The sequence below is a fragment of the Larimichthys crocea genome, chromosome III, assembly GCF_000972845.2.
Source record: "Larimichthys crocea isolate SSNF chromosome III, L_crocea_2.0, whole genome shotgun sequence".
Taxonomy (NCBI): domain Eukaryota; kingdom Metazoa; phylum Chordata; class Actinopteri; family Sciaenidae; genus Larimichthys; species Larimichthys crocea.
Genome location: NC_040013.1, coordinates 49,596,845 through 49,613,950, shown reverse-complemented (window position 1 = coordinate 49,613,950; position 17,106 = coordinate 49,596,845). Strand labels below are relative to the sequence as shown.

The 17,106-nt window shown below is 40.2% G+C and overlaps 1 protein-coding gene across 3 annotated transcripts in view; it reads left to right on the top strand.

The window, feature by feature from the left end:
* The first annotated feature begins 2,335 nt into the window (after window positions 1-2,335).
* unc5db (unc-5 netrin receptor Db) overlaps window positions 2,336-17,106 on the top strand; it is a 163,205-nt gene continuing 148,434 nt past the window's right edge. For all 3 annotated transcript variants that reach the window (XM_019262987.2, XM_019262983.2, XM_019262980.2), the window contains exon 1: window positions 2,336-2,766. In XM_019262987.2, coding sequence (XP_019118532.1) covers window positions 2,682-2,766 — 85 coding nt within the window. In that variant the 5' untranslated portion in view covers window positions 2,336-2,681. The remainder of the gene's footprint in view (window positions 2,767-17,106) is intronic.

Here is a 17,106-nt window from a genome sequence, read left to right as displayed (position 1 = left end):
AACTAGCTCATTAAGCTGCAATAACACCTGTCTCTGATCAATAAAAATAAAGACATACAGTATATTGTCATAGAAACAACTACACACTCCATGAGCTATGGAGCTTGCTTGCCTCAGTATCCAATTTTATTCATACCCATAAATTCCTGTGTCTTTCCATGCAGCTTCCTGTTGGTACACGCATTGGCATCAGATTATAAAGATTATAAGCAGGCAATAATACTTTTTGAAAGTGTTTATTTGCAGGTTGTTTTTAACGAATGCCAAACTCCAGTAAAAAGGAAGAAATAGAAAATAAATGGAAGACATGCATAATGCTCGACAAAACATTTTGTTTTGATTAGTTTAACTTTGTTTTGGCTTAAATGTGGTGACAAAATGAAAAGAGTGGCTTTCAGACTTCCTTTCTCAGGAGTACGCTTTTCTTTTGGTGGGGCTTTTCTTTGTCATTACTTTGGACAAATTTGAAATTACAGATGACAAAAAAACAAAAAAACAAAAAAAAAAGGGGGGCAGTTGTGGCTCAGGTAAAAGGGTTGTTGGCTCCCACCATTCTGTGTGTCGAAATGTCTTTGGGGAACATACTGAACTCCAAATTGCTCAAAAGTTGTGCCATCGGTGTGCGTGAATGATTATTCTACTTTCTGGTGAGCTGTTGGCACTCCACATTGCAGCCAGCCTCAGTGTAAGACTATGTGAATCAGTGAATGTGACATATCATGTAAAGCATAATTAGAAAGATGGGATTATAAACCCATTCACCAAAAGTCACATGGTTCTGGTCACATCTGACTACAGGCCTACATTGCACACTGCAAATAGAAGATGCACTGACTGTTACACAGACTGTCCTTCAGCAGCATGACCTTGACTGAAGCACCATTATTGTGACACTGAATTCTCCAGTGTGAAGTAAACAAATTTCAGGTTGTGCATCTTTTTTTTTTCATTTCCTTTTCAACAATGACTAGCCATTGGTTTGTGTTTTGATTTTTCAATGACTCAATTTTTGAAATGACCTTTGCAGCATTTTAACCAAATGTATAAAATTTGTAAAGTAAAGTATCCACATCCACAACAAAGAGGAAAAGGACCTTTTAATGGTGCTGATATGATGGCATGCATGAATCATGTGACTTATTTGTCACTCAAGCCTTTACCTACTCCAAAGAAGAAAAACTGAAAACATCTCATTTGTGTGCATCAATAAGGTCAGTGTAACCTTCCTCAAATTAATACATGAAACTAATATTCATTTCATATCTCTATCACATTTTCAACATGATTTTCCACCATTTGAGTCTAGACTGGAGTTCTTTTCATCGTGGCATTTCTTTGCACTCTCTGTGACGATTTCATGTCACAGACTGGAGAATTAGTGCCACCAGCTGTTTATCCTGATGTGCTCACCTCCTTATATTTGCATGACTATCATAGAAAAATTTTCATTTTCATCAAATGTGACTACATTTTGCACTAAATTTGAAAGATCTCATCACATTAATTGTCTTTACATTCTTTCTTCAGGCAATGTGGTGGCTCACATACCCAAAGGTTACCTACATGTAACTTTGGGCTCCCGGTACGATCACCTGTGAGAATTTTTTGAACTGGTGTGTTGTGTGTGTATCAAGCTGTCTTTTCTATTTCCCCTTTATAAATGTAGTTGGATGTGAGTCAACACTCCTAAATATAACACAGAATTTTGCTTCTGTATGGGTTGATTATGTTTTGGGTTATATCAGTCACAGCTATGGAGGGATCTGTTTTCATTTTTTGTCACAGGTATCTGTCGATCAGTAGAAATCAGCTTTGTATTAGATTCTTTAAACTCTTCATCTCTCCTTGTTTTCTAATGCACACCAGGTTATGCAGCCCATTGGGCTTACTGTTGTAACATTATGCAAATTGTGTAATAATGATACCACAAAAAAATGAATAAATAAATAAATAAATAAATACCACATCCTAATTGCTGACTTTGGAATTATTCACAGATATTGTTTTAAATAATTTTTACAGTGACATAATCTAATTTAATTCTGTGCCCCAAATATTCTTAATTATGACAGTTTAACAGAACAAGAATGCCAAGAAACACTTCTTGTACTTGGCAGTCATAAGCATTGGAGGCCTGTGTGGCTCTGCTGTGTGACTGAAGACACAACAATCATTTATCACACTGACCACATACAGTATGTTCTGACTGTCAGTCACTGTTCCATTCTTTAGTGCAGTCCAATACTTCCAGCACTGGCCAGAACATAACAGTGCTGAACTTATGTCTGCTGCATTACAGTGAGAAGATATTTGATGAGTAGGCCTACATGTAGCCTACCCCACGGTCTCCTCCTCTCCGCCTTCTCACTCTGCCATTGGTTAGCACGAGGCAGGCTCCGGGATGATGATGCCTGGAAAGGGGGGTAAACTCGGAGCGCACGTCTCCCCCGCTGCGCACACACGCACAGCAAAAGTGAAGTGAAGATGCTTCTTACCTTTCGTTCAACAGTACAGCCCGTAAACCAGTCACTTCTTCTGCTTCTTCTCCTCCTACCACAGCGCCAAACTGTCCCCTTCCCTGGTTTACGGAGCTCGTCCAGCTCGGAGGAGACGCGAGGAAGCACCAGAGATCCGGAGCCCCGTCGCCCTGGTAGCGTATCTGTGGAGAGCTACGCGTCGGTATGGGTGCGCTGACAAAAGGACGTTACCTCTCCATGACTGGCCTCCTGCTGCTTGTTTATTGCACAGTGTCGGTGATCTCCAAAGGTAAGAGCTGTGTCCGCGTGCATGCATGGCTACTTGGTTTACCCAGGGTGCTAAACAACAACAACAAAACAACAAATCAACAAACAGCCTTCATGTGCCATCCGCGTGGTTACGCACCGCTTGTCACGTTTCGGTCGTGTTTGCACTTATTTTTCTGAAGCTTTGCAAATGTACAGCTGTGCACCTTCATTTTTCAGCGTGAGGTTTTGAATCACGCTCGGACTTATTGTGACTGTTGGAGCTTTCTCTTCCCCCAATGCGCAGCAGAGCTTTTGATGTTGATTCATCAAGCCACAGCTCATACTGTCAAGTTCCCACACTGTTTATCTTTTTTCATATCAACCTCAAATCGTTGTGAATTGTCCCGGTTCCACTCTAATGAATCCATCATCATGACCGCGCTGCATCCAGCAGCGGGCTTTTAATAGAGACACGCCTGTGCAACAGGCATGTCGTTTTCTCCGTGAGTTACTGTACTGATTCTCCGGACGCCTGTCTTCATTATAAAACGATCCACTGCTGATATCATGAACTGGGGACAGAGTCAGGGAGAATTAGGGGCTGTGGAGGGTTGTTTGGGCAGGGCGCAGGGAAAGGCAGTTCTGTTGTATTCAAGCACAAAATTAGAAAGCATCGTGCCACCGACGCACCTATAACGATTTCTGGACATCAGCGGGGTTACATGCATTTTTATGGACATTTTGATAATTAGTTGAGGCGTGTGTGGTTTATGAAAAGATCATGAACATATTTTACTCTTATTCAAAAACACACCTGAATGTGGGCTGGTTGTGTCAGGCGGGGGGCCTGATGAGGACTGAGCATCTGTCTGAGTTTCATGTTATTTTTTTTATTTTCTTTTAATATATTAGATTTAGAGCCCATATAACAAAATAAAAAAAGGAGATGTGACATTTGATGCAGGGACTCTTTAGAGCTGAGGTTTCGGGGTGTTAGCCGCTTCACTGAAACCCATTTTAATCAAATGTTACAATGCAAGCACACAAATCTACAACAACATGTTTGCCTTCCAGCCATCTGATTGTTTTCATCTGAACTCTTCAAGAAATTGACATTCACATAGGTTGAGTGTGTACCATGATGCTATTTGAATCTGATATGATTTTACTTTCCTCTTCATAAGACTTTAGAGATTTTATGCTCTAAACTCACTGCATGGCAGCCCAGCTGGACTGAGTGCAGTAAGAGATTGAGGTCAGAGCATCAGGACTCCATTGCTCCACTGAACATAGGTGTGCAATGTCCAGTGTTAGACTGAGCTCAGGAGCCCTCCAGCTTTTTCATCTTCTCTGTGAGTCTCTGGAATCTGTTGAGTGGTTTCTATATTACAATTTATTGGTGTATTGTGAGAAGATTGAGTGCTAAACACTTAAGTTACTGGGCTTTTGAGAGTTTTGTATGCAGCATGCATAAGTGTTATTACGGGGCAGTATTGTTTTGAGCTTATTTTTGTAAAAACGTAGACCAGTGTCATGTCCTGTACAAATATGAAAACCAAAAAAGCACTTGTTGAAAATAAACAGAAAAACAATGAAGGTACATTCTAGGAAAAATAACTAAATGTATAATTACAGTGCCGCTATTTATTTAAACCAATGCCTTGTGATCCCTCAAAATAAAACACTGCCTTCTGGCATCCTCCATCATCACAGTTTGGTGCAGTATTTTTATGAGCCAGGAGAAGTTTAAGAGGTACTCCAGCTATTTATTATTGCACCTCTATAAAGTTGGGGGACTCACAAAAGACAGATTTAAAAAAAAAAGAATGATAAAAAGGAGAAGCAATGGCCGAGGTATACAGACTTTTAGTCCTTGTTATGGGTCAAGCTCAGGATCCTACAATTCCTGCAGTGTGTCTTAATTGCATCATTATATTGCCCTTGCATGACAGACGGCATAAGTGTGAAGCCTGATGACATCATCGAGATTGTCTGATGACTAGCAATGTGTCATCATAACGATAAATTCCCGCTGATGATGTATGTGCGCAGCCCAACACGCATATTGACAAATATGGCGGAAGGCAGAGCAGATACGCCGGGCAGCGAGGAGCTCTTTCTCACACTCCGGCTGCCAATCAGACACTGGGTCGAACCTCCACAGGCAGCCTGAAATGTCTCTGAAGCAGAGACTATCCAGGTGGATTCATGGACTGAACTCTGATCATCTACCTGTGCGTGTTTTCACTTTGTTTATTTCATGTACCAGCTTCTAAATCTGAGTCTGACTCGCAGTTTACGCCGCAAAATATAATGACACGAAGAAGTTTAATTAGATTTGTGTCCGATGATGAGAGAGAGAGAGAGAGAGAGAGCGAGAGAGAGAGAGAGAGAACGCTGTTATTAATCAGAGAAATAAAAAGTTGTTTCCTGATTGTTTCACAGTGGTTACATTTAGCATGTACAGACACGCCCACCACCAGCTCCCCCTAGCCTTTATTATTGTTTTGGTCATAGATTTATAGTCATAAAGATTAGGCTGAATTGGTGTTTATTTATTGTCATTTTTATTGTTACCGTGATAAATACCAGAAATGATCAGGATACATTTTGTAGTCCATATCGCCCATCCCTACTGATGACACCATTATTATCTGAAGACAAACAAAGAAATGAAGAGTGCCCCCTCATCATTTAGACAAGCAAATGTCTGACTTATTGCAAAAATCCTTATTAAATGTTACAGTGTTGATCATTAGAATTTTATTTTCTGTCCACTGACTGATCAATAAATCTCTTTAGCTCTAGAAGCAGCAACATAAAAACTCACTTCATGCACCCAAAATGCTTCCATCATGTCTGCACGAACCAAAGAGAGATGCACACCTTGCGTGTTACCATTTCTTTGCACATTACATCAGTCAAAGGCCATAAACGTAACAACAGGTGTCCTCACAAGGTCCACTCTATGAAGCAAACAGCAGCAGGACTCGGAGCTCACACTCAGAGAGATTTAAACTCTTAAGGATCAGCAGTGATGTTCACAGGCCATGTTAGCCGAGGCGAGACTCACGCAAGGGGTCACAAAGGAGGGCTCTTCCCGTGTAACACGGCTGTGAGTAAGCATGGTGTGGCCCAGAGGGAAACTTTAAAAGGCTTTTCAAGCATGTCGCACAGCACTGGTCATGAAACACACAAGAGAGACTTCCAGCTTCCTGAGCAGTGATATTAGATGACTGGTCACTTCCTTATAGATGAGGTTTCAGCTAAAACCATGTATTTATCTCTCTTAATATCTCTTAATGAAGCCCTACTGTGGTTATGTAATATCCCCTATACTCATGATGAAGATCTTGTTGATTCCATTTGACACATAGGCATCGTCTTTATTTGGGACTTGATTCATTTTTGTGACGTCTGATTTAACAAGAGAGCAGGTGTGTGTATAGAGTAAAGACAAATAATGATTGTCTTATTTGATAAGTTCATTTGCCAATAATTCATCACGCTCTGCTCTAAGTTTTCCTAATGCTCTATATTATTAGAAGAACATCTTATGAGATCATGGTTCTCATCTGCTAATGTTTACCCTGCTGGAAAGATTGCACACATGTACGGGCCCCTGGTGGTCAACTCATTAGATAAATATTACCACAAACAGCTTCTTGTAGCGTCACACATTCACAATTGAGTCGAGTCAGTCGCCACATGGCATGTGGTGTTGTGACTCTCTGTTTTCTGTTCACTGCAATCTCATTCAACATGAGGACTCATCAGTTCTCTCCAGGCTTTAGTTCAGCATTGACCTCACACTGCAGATTGCACCGCTGCGTTCTTGCTCTTCAGGTAGGACAAAGAAAAAAAAAAGAAAAGAGAGGGAGGACAAAGGATGTACAAAACTGTGGCTACTTTTGTTTTCTAGAAGAAAATGGAAATCTCAAGGTTTTTTTTTTTTTTTTTCCCCGTGTACAGGGCTTTCATGAAAACAGACAAAGGTCAAATCTGTTATTTTCCCTCAGAGAAAGTAAAGGGGCTCTTATATTTTCCCTGCCGATCCCAGAATGAATCATCATAGTCAGGCTGCCGTGGGTGACAACGTGCGCAGTTCAGTGCCCAGATTTACATTTAAATGAAACCAAATGGCTGTACATTCAGAAATGATATACAGTAATGATGATGGTAATAAAAGCAAAGTCCTCCTTCATATTAGACAGGCTTCTACTTGGGATTGCTGTCATTTGGGGCCTTTGCAGGTACAGTCAGTGAGTTATGTCTTTGCTATGTCAAGACTATTACCTTCACATTTCAACGAGTGGATTCATCAGCATGCTGCCTAAGAGACTTAATGTAGTCAGCAATCAGCCCGGCAGCTCATTGGATTCTCCTGTTCACTATGTGGCTGAATGATACTTAAACATTCAACTTTTTCCAGCTAGTGCATGTCATCTGTAGCTGTAGGTTTATGTGGCAAAAAGCCCTGACACATTCAGGGTGCAAACAGCCAGGTTCCAGATCATCCACAGACGGCATCTTCCTGCAGCTGAGCCAGAAGAACTGTGACAGAGAACCAAAATGGCAGTAAGAGTGAATGAGATTGCCGCAGCTGTAGGCTGTTGTGGGTCAACTTACAGGGATAAAAGCAGCACATGTATTTTATATACAAGAAAAACATTGAAGCCGCACAAAAAATGACTGTAAAGTGATAGGTGTTGCTGAAAGTGATAAATGCACAGAGAAATATCACCTGACTTTGCAGTTCCCCTCAGTTCTAATTATTGTTTTAGCCTCTCTTAGTTGTTGTTTTGGTTTTATGCTTCAGTCTCACAGATTTTTGCTTTGGATAAAAGCGTCTGCTAAATGACTAAATGTAAATGTAAATGATTTAAACAACCGCTGTTCTAGCAGCAGCAGATTACTTAGGAAAAGCTTTGAACTCACTGTAAACTACCTGCCTAACACCAGTTAGCTGGTAAACATAATGAAGCATTTAAGAGCCAGACATTTTCCCTTGGGAGCCAACTAAAACATATCTACAGTAAAACAACTATATGTTAGAGGTTGACTGATATTGAGTTTTTAAAGGGTGATATAATAACGATATGTCGGAGCAGGAAAAATACGATTACCGTCCCTTTCCCTGCCACCTGCCAATATTTGACTGAATTATACACTGAATAACTGAACATTGAACATCGAGGTCAGTAATTCCAGTTGAGAAGCCAGAAATGACGATGGGATGCAAAATGGCGAGGTGATGTCTACAGTAGCACCCTGACTCTGAGCCAGGGTCCCAGGCAAAGTCAAGTCTGACAAAGGTAACATGTTATTCATACTGGGGTACGGGCTGATATTTAGAATTCCTCTGAAAATGCTTGAGTCACGATGGCCTGATCTGTCCTGGATGAAAGCTGTGGTTTCTATCTTACTTAATGTGAGGGGACGGTAATCAGGACAGGGTGAGAAGGTCTGCTCAGCCATGGTGCTGAATCATGTAACAAAGCTGCAGATACCCTTCATTCATCTCAGTCAGGAAATTCAATCAGTTGTGCTCTTACAGCCACACGTCTTCATTCCACAGTCCCGTCTAGATTGTGGCAGGGTAGGTTTCTCTTTAGATATAGCGGTCTTTATATGATACATGTGGAAAAAAAATTTTCTCTGTTTTTTCATTATTTTCAGCACCTGCAAAAGAAGACCCCGAGGGTGAAACACACTTGGGAATTGAATGTGGTGGGCGGAGGATTCACTGTATGGTATAATGATGAGGAAAAAATGACGTAGGCAGGTAAACTGCCTTTGAAAGAAGTGCCGAAGACCACTTGTATTGTTTATTGTTGCAATGAGTTTCAAAGACATCTGTATTGATGTTTAATTCAATATTTATTCATTTTAGACATTCAGCTGATGTTTTAACACAAAGTAGCAATGGCCCAGTCTTAATTTAGTCTGCATTGTTTATTGCAGAGGTCAAAACAACAGACAGACAGCATCAGCAAAATATATTGTAAATATCCATGGAATATTTATACATCATAAATAATAGATAAGAACTATGGATAGAAATAACATCTAGATAGAAAAACTAGTTTTTCTATCTCTGTATGGGTGACTTGTTTTGTACCTAAACACACACACACAAACAACTGTAATAAAGTGATATACAAAACTGTGTTTAAATATTCATAGCTATTAATTGAATATCATTTTAATTTTTCTAATCTTTCAAGATTCTTACATGTGCCCTAAATAAACACATATTTATTGCTGCAAACTGTAATTAATCACACTTGTGCTGTGGAGCAATTACTCTCAAGCTTCAGCACAAGTAGAACAGTCTTTATGAAAAAGCAGCGCTAATGTGTGTGTGTGTGTGTGTGTGTGTGTGTGTGTGTGTGTGTGTGCGTGTGTGTGTGTGTGTGTTTCACATTAATTTGGCCTTTGCTGTAGAGCAATTGCTGGCACTGTATTGGTGCAGTAATATACTCCAAATTTAGAGGTGTCAGGCTGCGCAGGCTCTGTGATCTTCTTCATATCTGTGTTTACAGATCGTGTGCACCAGATGAGCTTTTTACAAGGCCGCTTTATGATAGCATCCTCCAAGCAGCCATAAGACCTACCGTGCATGTGTGTTTGAGAAAGTGAGATGCACGCACGCAGACATGCATAGTAATTAGGAAACCCACACACAGCTCTGTTTAAATTTTATTTATACTACATTGCTGGATAGCATCTGACTGTGTGAGGCGAGTGAAAGGCAAGACCTCATCTCTTATCAAGCCGGGGAGAATTAAATATTGTTATCGAAAAACATGCCCCGTTGATGTGTGGGTCATTGCTGAAATCTTTGTAAGCTGATCTCAAGTAAATGACCCTTTGAATGACTTCAAGTGACTCTCATAGTCCAAACCAATGTATCAGAGTGTCATTAATTTTTAGATTGCATGGCGCTGACCACCTTTTGTTTCTATTAGCCATGATAGTGGCTATATGGATATGTCTGTCTGTCTATCCACCATAGGATGTCATGCAACTTTGTACATTGCTAGTCTTGAGAGGATAAATCCTGCTTACGTTGGTGACTTCATCTATTAACAAACTCCATCAGCCTCTATCAGATAACAATTGTCACTTATCCTGTGAAATATTTCAACACCCACTAGATGTGTTGTCACAATAAAAAGCTCTGAGATGACTCCGGTGATGCCCTGACTTTACCTCCTGTGTCATGTGAGGTTGACATTTGTTGTTTCAAATGAAATATCTCAACAACTAATTGATGGGTTGCCAAGATCTGGCACAGACATTCATGTTCCCTTTAGGATGAATTAGTGATCCCCTGAATTGTCACTTTACAAAATGACATTCTGTCCTATACTTTGGTCTATAGTGGTAAACATGCTCAACATAATAATAATATAATTTGGGCACAGTTTGTGATGTCGCTGTTGCGTTATCGTTTTGGTCCCTTCCCCACACGGCTTCATGCCACGCCAGGAGCATTTCAGAAGCAGAGCTTCTTGCCCTTTGTTTACTTGCTCAGATTTGGTCATATTTTTTTATTTATTTTCAGGGATTATACTCTAATAAAACAAAATTATGAATATTATATTAAATGTCTGCCATATTCTGTCAATAGAGCCTGACTGGACCTTTAAAGCCAGTATGGATTGTTGAAAATAGAGACAGCGATTTAAGGGCAAGATTTCATTTAACTGCTAAAGCAGCCAGAACAGTAACCCAGCGACATGAGCTGCCTCCACTGAAAGGCAAGTATTTGTAGAAAAGCCTCTCCGAGTAGATCACAGGTATTTTCCTGGACACCTGATGTATGGCCTTTGATATAACTACCCTGATGGTTCTCTGCTGTTGCTTTACTCTCTTTCATGGCCTTGGGTCAGCTGTTTAAACATGTCCTCTGTTGATCCATAGTGCAGCAGCGGGCCTACCGGGACAGAACACTGCTGAAGGACAAGTTGTGATGAATGGACTGTGAGCAGCGGTCTCAGCTCGCTGTGTCCTGTCCTGCCTGGAGGACCTCTCAGTCTCTTGCTGTTGGGCACACGTTAGTCATTGGACCATGCTGTTTGTGACCAGCGGCTGACACACAGGTGTTGCAGAAAAGGACACAGAAAGACTTTGATAGTGTAATAAACATCCATATGATGGACACGACTATGTAAAAATTAGTGAGTTTAGTAATTCCTTCTTAAATATTGTTATTTTAAAGCCCCCCATGAGCTGCTGTCTGCATGTTTACTCTTTAAGAATGTGTAGGTTGGAGATAAAATACAAAGGACGAGCCTCAGCTGCACTGTGCTGCAGTCCTGGAAAAATAACCAATAACCAACAATCATCTGATTATTTGTAAAGCAGAACAGATCTACTGCTGATTGGTTGGTTGGAGAAAATGAATCTGTCACAATTTGTTCTCATTCCAGCTTCTAAATGTCAGCGTCTGCTTCTCTGTTTTAGAGCATGGACTGTATATTTGATATCTCTGTGGACTGTTCAGTCACCTCGGCTCACAAATGCTGTCTTTTTAAGTCGAACCTTAAGATTTATGATGAAATAATGAATAATTAACAAAATACTTATTTACATAGGCAAGTCCATAGTTATGTTTTGGATATTTATGTTACATAATAAAATTACATTAAAACATTTTTAAATAACTGTACAGGACCATTTACCATAAACAGTAACAGAGACTATAGTACTTGTAGCCCATTCTGGTGTTCTGTATGAACCTCATCAGACACCGTAACCAGACTGAATGCACATGCGCAGTGTGTTGCCGCTCTGTGTTGTTAGCTCCCCAGGTTTTCATACAGCTACTGTGTGTTTGCTGCAGCATCCAATAAAGCTACTGTGGATTTAAAGTGCATAGTCACTTATTCTTCTCACACACACGTCGATAGTACTATAACTATTGCTACTGCTGATTAGGCTCTTTTTAACCACTATGGTCATTAAAGTACAACTTTGACCTTAAAAAGATGGCGAAACATGAAAGCAGTCCAGTGATGATTGATTGATTGAATCATTGCAGGAGTCTAACAATCAGACAGATTTTTTTTATTTTAGGAATGATTACATTTAAAAAAAACATCGAACTGAAAGGTGAGAATGCCAAACATTTGTAAACGTATTAATTAATTAGATGTAATTTGCCCTCCAGTGTGCTCCTAAGGATTCAAATTTTTTACAGAAAACAAAAACTAATTAATCTCAGTCACTGCTTTAAAGGGTGCCCTTTTTGTAAATGATTTTAATGATGCTTGTAATTATTTGATGTCTGTCTGATCTGCCTATTTGGTCACTTTTTTATTTTATGTTTTTGTGTTTTCTGGCACTTCCGTTCTTAAAATCTAGCCTGATAAAAGAAATAGTACATTTAATAATGATGATAGTAATTGTAATAATTAAATTAACAACTTGTTAAATGAGGCCTACTGATACCTGGAACACTGTTACCAGACTACAGAGCATCATGTTAAAGAAAGAAAACATTCCAGCTCTGACTCACCTTGTGTGCACGGTGTTCCACCTTGCTGTACTTGCATCATTTCTTTCAGCACAGCAGGCCCACACATCCTTTAACATCTGATGACCAGAACAGCATCTTAGAGAAGCAGACTCCCTCCTCCCTCCACGGCCACTAACACAGGCTACTCATACGTACTGTAATAGTGAGGAGGATTAATTGAGGAGTTTATGTCGTTAGGTTGGGATATTCTTCTCTGCATGCTTTCGAGCAATTACTACAGTGGCCGGGAACCCTCAATGTCGCAAATAAAAGAAACGCTGCAAACAAAAAGAAACAGCACTGCAAATAAAAGAAAGAAACGCCTCTGCAAATAAAAAGAAACGCTGCAAACAAAAAACTCCACAACGGAAGTGAATTACCGGGGACTATTATTGCCAGTGCACCTGTAGTTTTTTATGTGAGCAAAGAAGAAGAAGAAGAAGTACAGAAGCGTATTGCATTCACTTGAAAAAAATAAATTAGACACCTGATCTCGTAATTACGAGATAAGGAAAGGTGCCTTATTGGCCACTGCAATTCGGTAAAGTTAGAAAGATATTGGCACTTCTGGGATCAATAACTCTTAATTGAAACGTTGTTAAAACACAAAACGCATATTTTCAACCATAGTAAGACAGACAACAAGCTACAACCTAATGTTCATCACAACGAGCTACAACCTAATGTTCATCATAACGAGCTACAACCTAATGTTCATCACAACAAGCTACAACCTAATGTTCATCACAACGAACTACAAACTAATGTTCATCACAACAAGCTCCAACCTAATGTTCATCAAAACAAGCTACAACCTAATGTTCATCACAACGGGCTACAACCTAATGTTCATCACAACAAGCCATCCTCGGAGCCACACCAACAACATTAGTGTTTACTAGGACTTTTCATAATTTCTGGGAATTTTTATTAGGAATATTAATTAATAACTTTAATATGATACAGTACTGCGGTAACGCTATCTACACTTTAAAATCTAATACCCAACTACATCGGTTTGCAGCACTGTTTCTTTTTGTTTGCAGCGTTTCTTTTATTTGCAGCATTGAGGGTTCCCAGCCACCGTACATTACAGATGATGCAGTGTGTATGTGGTTTCACATTTTACAAACTTTTAGGAAATGATTCACTTTTGAAATGCAAAACATATTTCTCTGACTATATTTCAAAAAACTAATTCAGCATCACATTTTGACCTTGAACTCAAACCTCAGTTCTTCTGTCCATGGTGCTGTGCAGTCGATATCCAGAAGTGAAAACCGAATCATGTAAAAGTGTCAGAAACTGCCTCTAAGATCACAATTTATTCAAATATTCACCCTCAAACATATTTTGTCCCAGAGATGATCAACTGCAGCTTAAACGCAACACATGTAGTATTTGAGTGAACGTAATGTCTTGGGATCAGCTTTGGGAACTCCAATCTGATGTGCAGATAAAGACTTGAATAACTCTCTAATTGTCTAATTGTAGCTAAAAGATTGCTTACAAAACAGTATTTTGTCATACATGGATTAGCCCATAGTAAAGCCTCAGTGTGCAGAGCGCCTGGCTCCTGATCAACATCTTGTACAGTAACTTTGCTCATTAGTAAACTTTTCCTTCAGCTTGATGTTTTCAGTTTGCACCATGGCAGTTTCACATCATTTCTTGTGGCAGGGGTCGGAGACAGACCAAACAAGTCAGTTTAAAATGACCACCACCAACACCAGCAACAGGTCATCAAATCGTTGTTGCTATGTGATTTCAGACTGTGAGGAGAAATTGTCAGTGTGCCTAAATTTAAAATAATATTTATTATAAATAGAAGATCACATGATTTTAACAAGATGGTGAAGGGTGACTCGGACTGACAGTGTGGTGATCTCTGAGCTGGATAGATGGCTAATGGAAGTAATGTTTTCCGCTAAATTGGTAGTTGAGCCAACATCATGCTGATATTACTGCTTAGTTGGTGGGCGGCATGGTGTTACAGTGGTTAGCACTGTCGCCTCACAGCAAGAAGGTTTCTGGTGTGAACCTCAGCTAGTGCCTTTCTGTGTTCTCCCTGTGTCTGCATGGGTTCTCTCTAGGTACCACAGTCCAAAGACGTGAACTCAACAGGTTAATTGGTAACTCTAAATTGTCTGTAGATGTGAATAGGAGTGTGTGTGTGTGTGTGTGTGTGTGTGTGTTTTAAAGATACAGACAGGAAATGACAAAGGTCTCCCAGCCTGGAGCATTTAGCCCGTTTTATAGAAGCTCTGTTCTGTGTTGCGCTGTAGTGATCGGTTCCCCACAGGTTCAGAGTTTCAGTGATGAAGTTGGCAGACTGGTGGCTTTGGATGGAAAATGCATCATGTTATTGTGCTGAAACAACTTTACATTAGACACAGGGCTATTTGGGTGCTTCATGTTGTGACTGCATCCAGCTCTGTCAAGCAGAAAAGATCTAATACTAGCCTGTAAATAGCCTCATACTATAAGGTGTAAGAGAGGAATGAAACTTTGGTGAAAGCAAATGAAGCTGAATCATCATATGTAATCAGTCACACACACCAAACACAGACATTCTTATGACATTTTTAACATTTAAATATGGCTGCCTACTCACTGATCCATGTTAAACCAATGATGCTGGCAAAGCTTTGCCTCCACCACACCAGCCTGCACATTTTTAGTTTAGGGTACACTGAAAAGTAGTCTTCACTTTGAGAAACATCTCTGGTGTGAGATAACAAGCCACCAGTCGCCTCACCATGGTTTCATTGCTTAATGGTCACGACACAAAAACATTACAATAAATAAGACAGTTTAAAAATGCTGCACATGCATTTTATTTTGTTTTTATGTCAGAAAGCTTCCAGCTTTGCTTTCTTTCTCAAAGGCACCTTCTTGACCGCTTCACAGTTTTATGGTCTATCTGTTTTTGACAGTCTGTTCACTCACCAGCCACGAGTCACATTCCTCATAACATTACTCACTGCAAGTATCAACCTGGATTGACAAATGATCAGAACCAGCGTCTCGACAGCCGTGGCCACTGTGAAACGGAGGGTAATATGAAAATACATTTAAAGCCTGTCACCGTGGGAGAGACATCAGGCATTAGTTTACAGCGTGCTGTGATGGGTTTGGGCATATTTCAAGATAGACTTCTGGACAGGAAAATAAGGTAGCCATGTTTTCATGATAGCAGACAGCTGCTACTATTTCCTCTGAGTTTCTTAGCTGGAAGCTAATGAAACCCTCCAACCTCTCACTAGCTGTTTTTCTTTTTTATTTTGTTTTATTAGTTGGTGACTAATGTATCAGTTTGTGTGTCTATACTGTATGGAGCCTATTGTTTTAATGAGTATGGAGTTTGATGGAGGGACAGACATATAGACGATATCACTGGTGTTCTGTTGACTAAAGAAGGACGGACAGCTTGAATTGGGACTTGGTAAAGCATTTAGAATATGAATATTACATTGTACTCTGCTGTGCTTCGTCTTGGCTGGTAGTGGCTGTTTAACTCTTCAGTTCCTCTTGTGCCTACGGCATCCTCCTACTGCCTTCTTTTCAGGCTTGAAATGTTCTCTTTTGAAACCCATTTCGGCTTTTGATACAATCTCAGAGTTCTTCAGGGTCAGCACCACTGTGGATTACTCAACCCTCCCATGTAAACCAACATGTATTCATCTCAACCTTGTGGGTCATGTTTGCATCTTTGCTGATTTGCTGTGGTTTGTGCCCACACAGGGTTGCAGGAGAATGGTTCTTTTGTTGCTGTTGTGGTTGTCTTTTAAGTTGCATTAGTGTTCATTTGAATCGATTGTATTTATGAAACAATGTGGCGTGCTCTGCAACACTGTCCTGAAGCTGCTGCTTGCTTGGGAAGATGTCATATCATGCTGCTGCTGTCTGTATGATCCAGCAGACCTTTTCCAACAGTTTGACATGAAAAGTCGACCAGATTAATGCTGTCTGAAGAGATTCTTTTGTCAGTTGGATGAATAGCAGTGACCAGTGTTCAGTCATGGTGGCAGTCACGCTTCCCTGTCTTTCCACAAGTACATCTGTTTTATAAAAAGAACCCTTTTAGCCAATACCTTTGACACATACTATACTATGACAATGGAATGTATTGCATGTGTTTCACAGGCATGGAAAAGGTTTAGTTGTTAAATGCTGTCAATAAGAGCTGCCATCAGGTCAAATACGTTGAGGTGCAAATAAAAATATATATACAATGTCAAATATAGATGACACGTAACTATGTATGCACAATATCAAATCTGAAGTACAGGTAGGTTTATATGGTTGATTCAAAAAGATCATGTTCATGCCCCTTACTGCACATTAGACCAATGCATCCCATAAGTCAGAGTTGTAATGCTCATCATACAGTCAGTCAGTGAGAGAAGAGGATGATTTCAGTGAACATTTTAGGAAAGAGCTGAAATGGAGGCTGGATCTTCCTCAGCTCCGCCTGCCTCTGCTCTCCTGCTCTCTGCCTGAGGTAGACCAGTTGTAAAGTTTGATAGTGCTGGTGTCCTGTGGTGCAACATGGTGTTAACTCCCTGCTGCTGAAGGTGCTCCTGTGCGGTACACAAAGTTGCACTACGTACCTGATGCAACTGTAATGTGGGAGTAGTGTGTGTAGTGTTAATATAGCTTAATGAGTAGACAACACTGAAATGAGAAGTGAGACACAAACCAGAGGAGTGAATGTCTCACTGACATTGTTGTCTGCATTAACAATGTGTTGTGTGGGTCTTGAGCTGCTTCTCAGCTGGGAGTGTTTGGAGGCTGGCCAGTAGGAGAAACATGCATTCAGTTTGGCTCTCATAATGCTCAGTGTGTACAGTC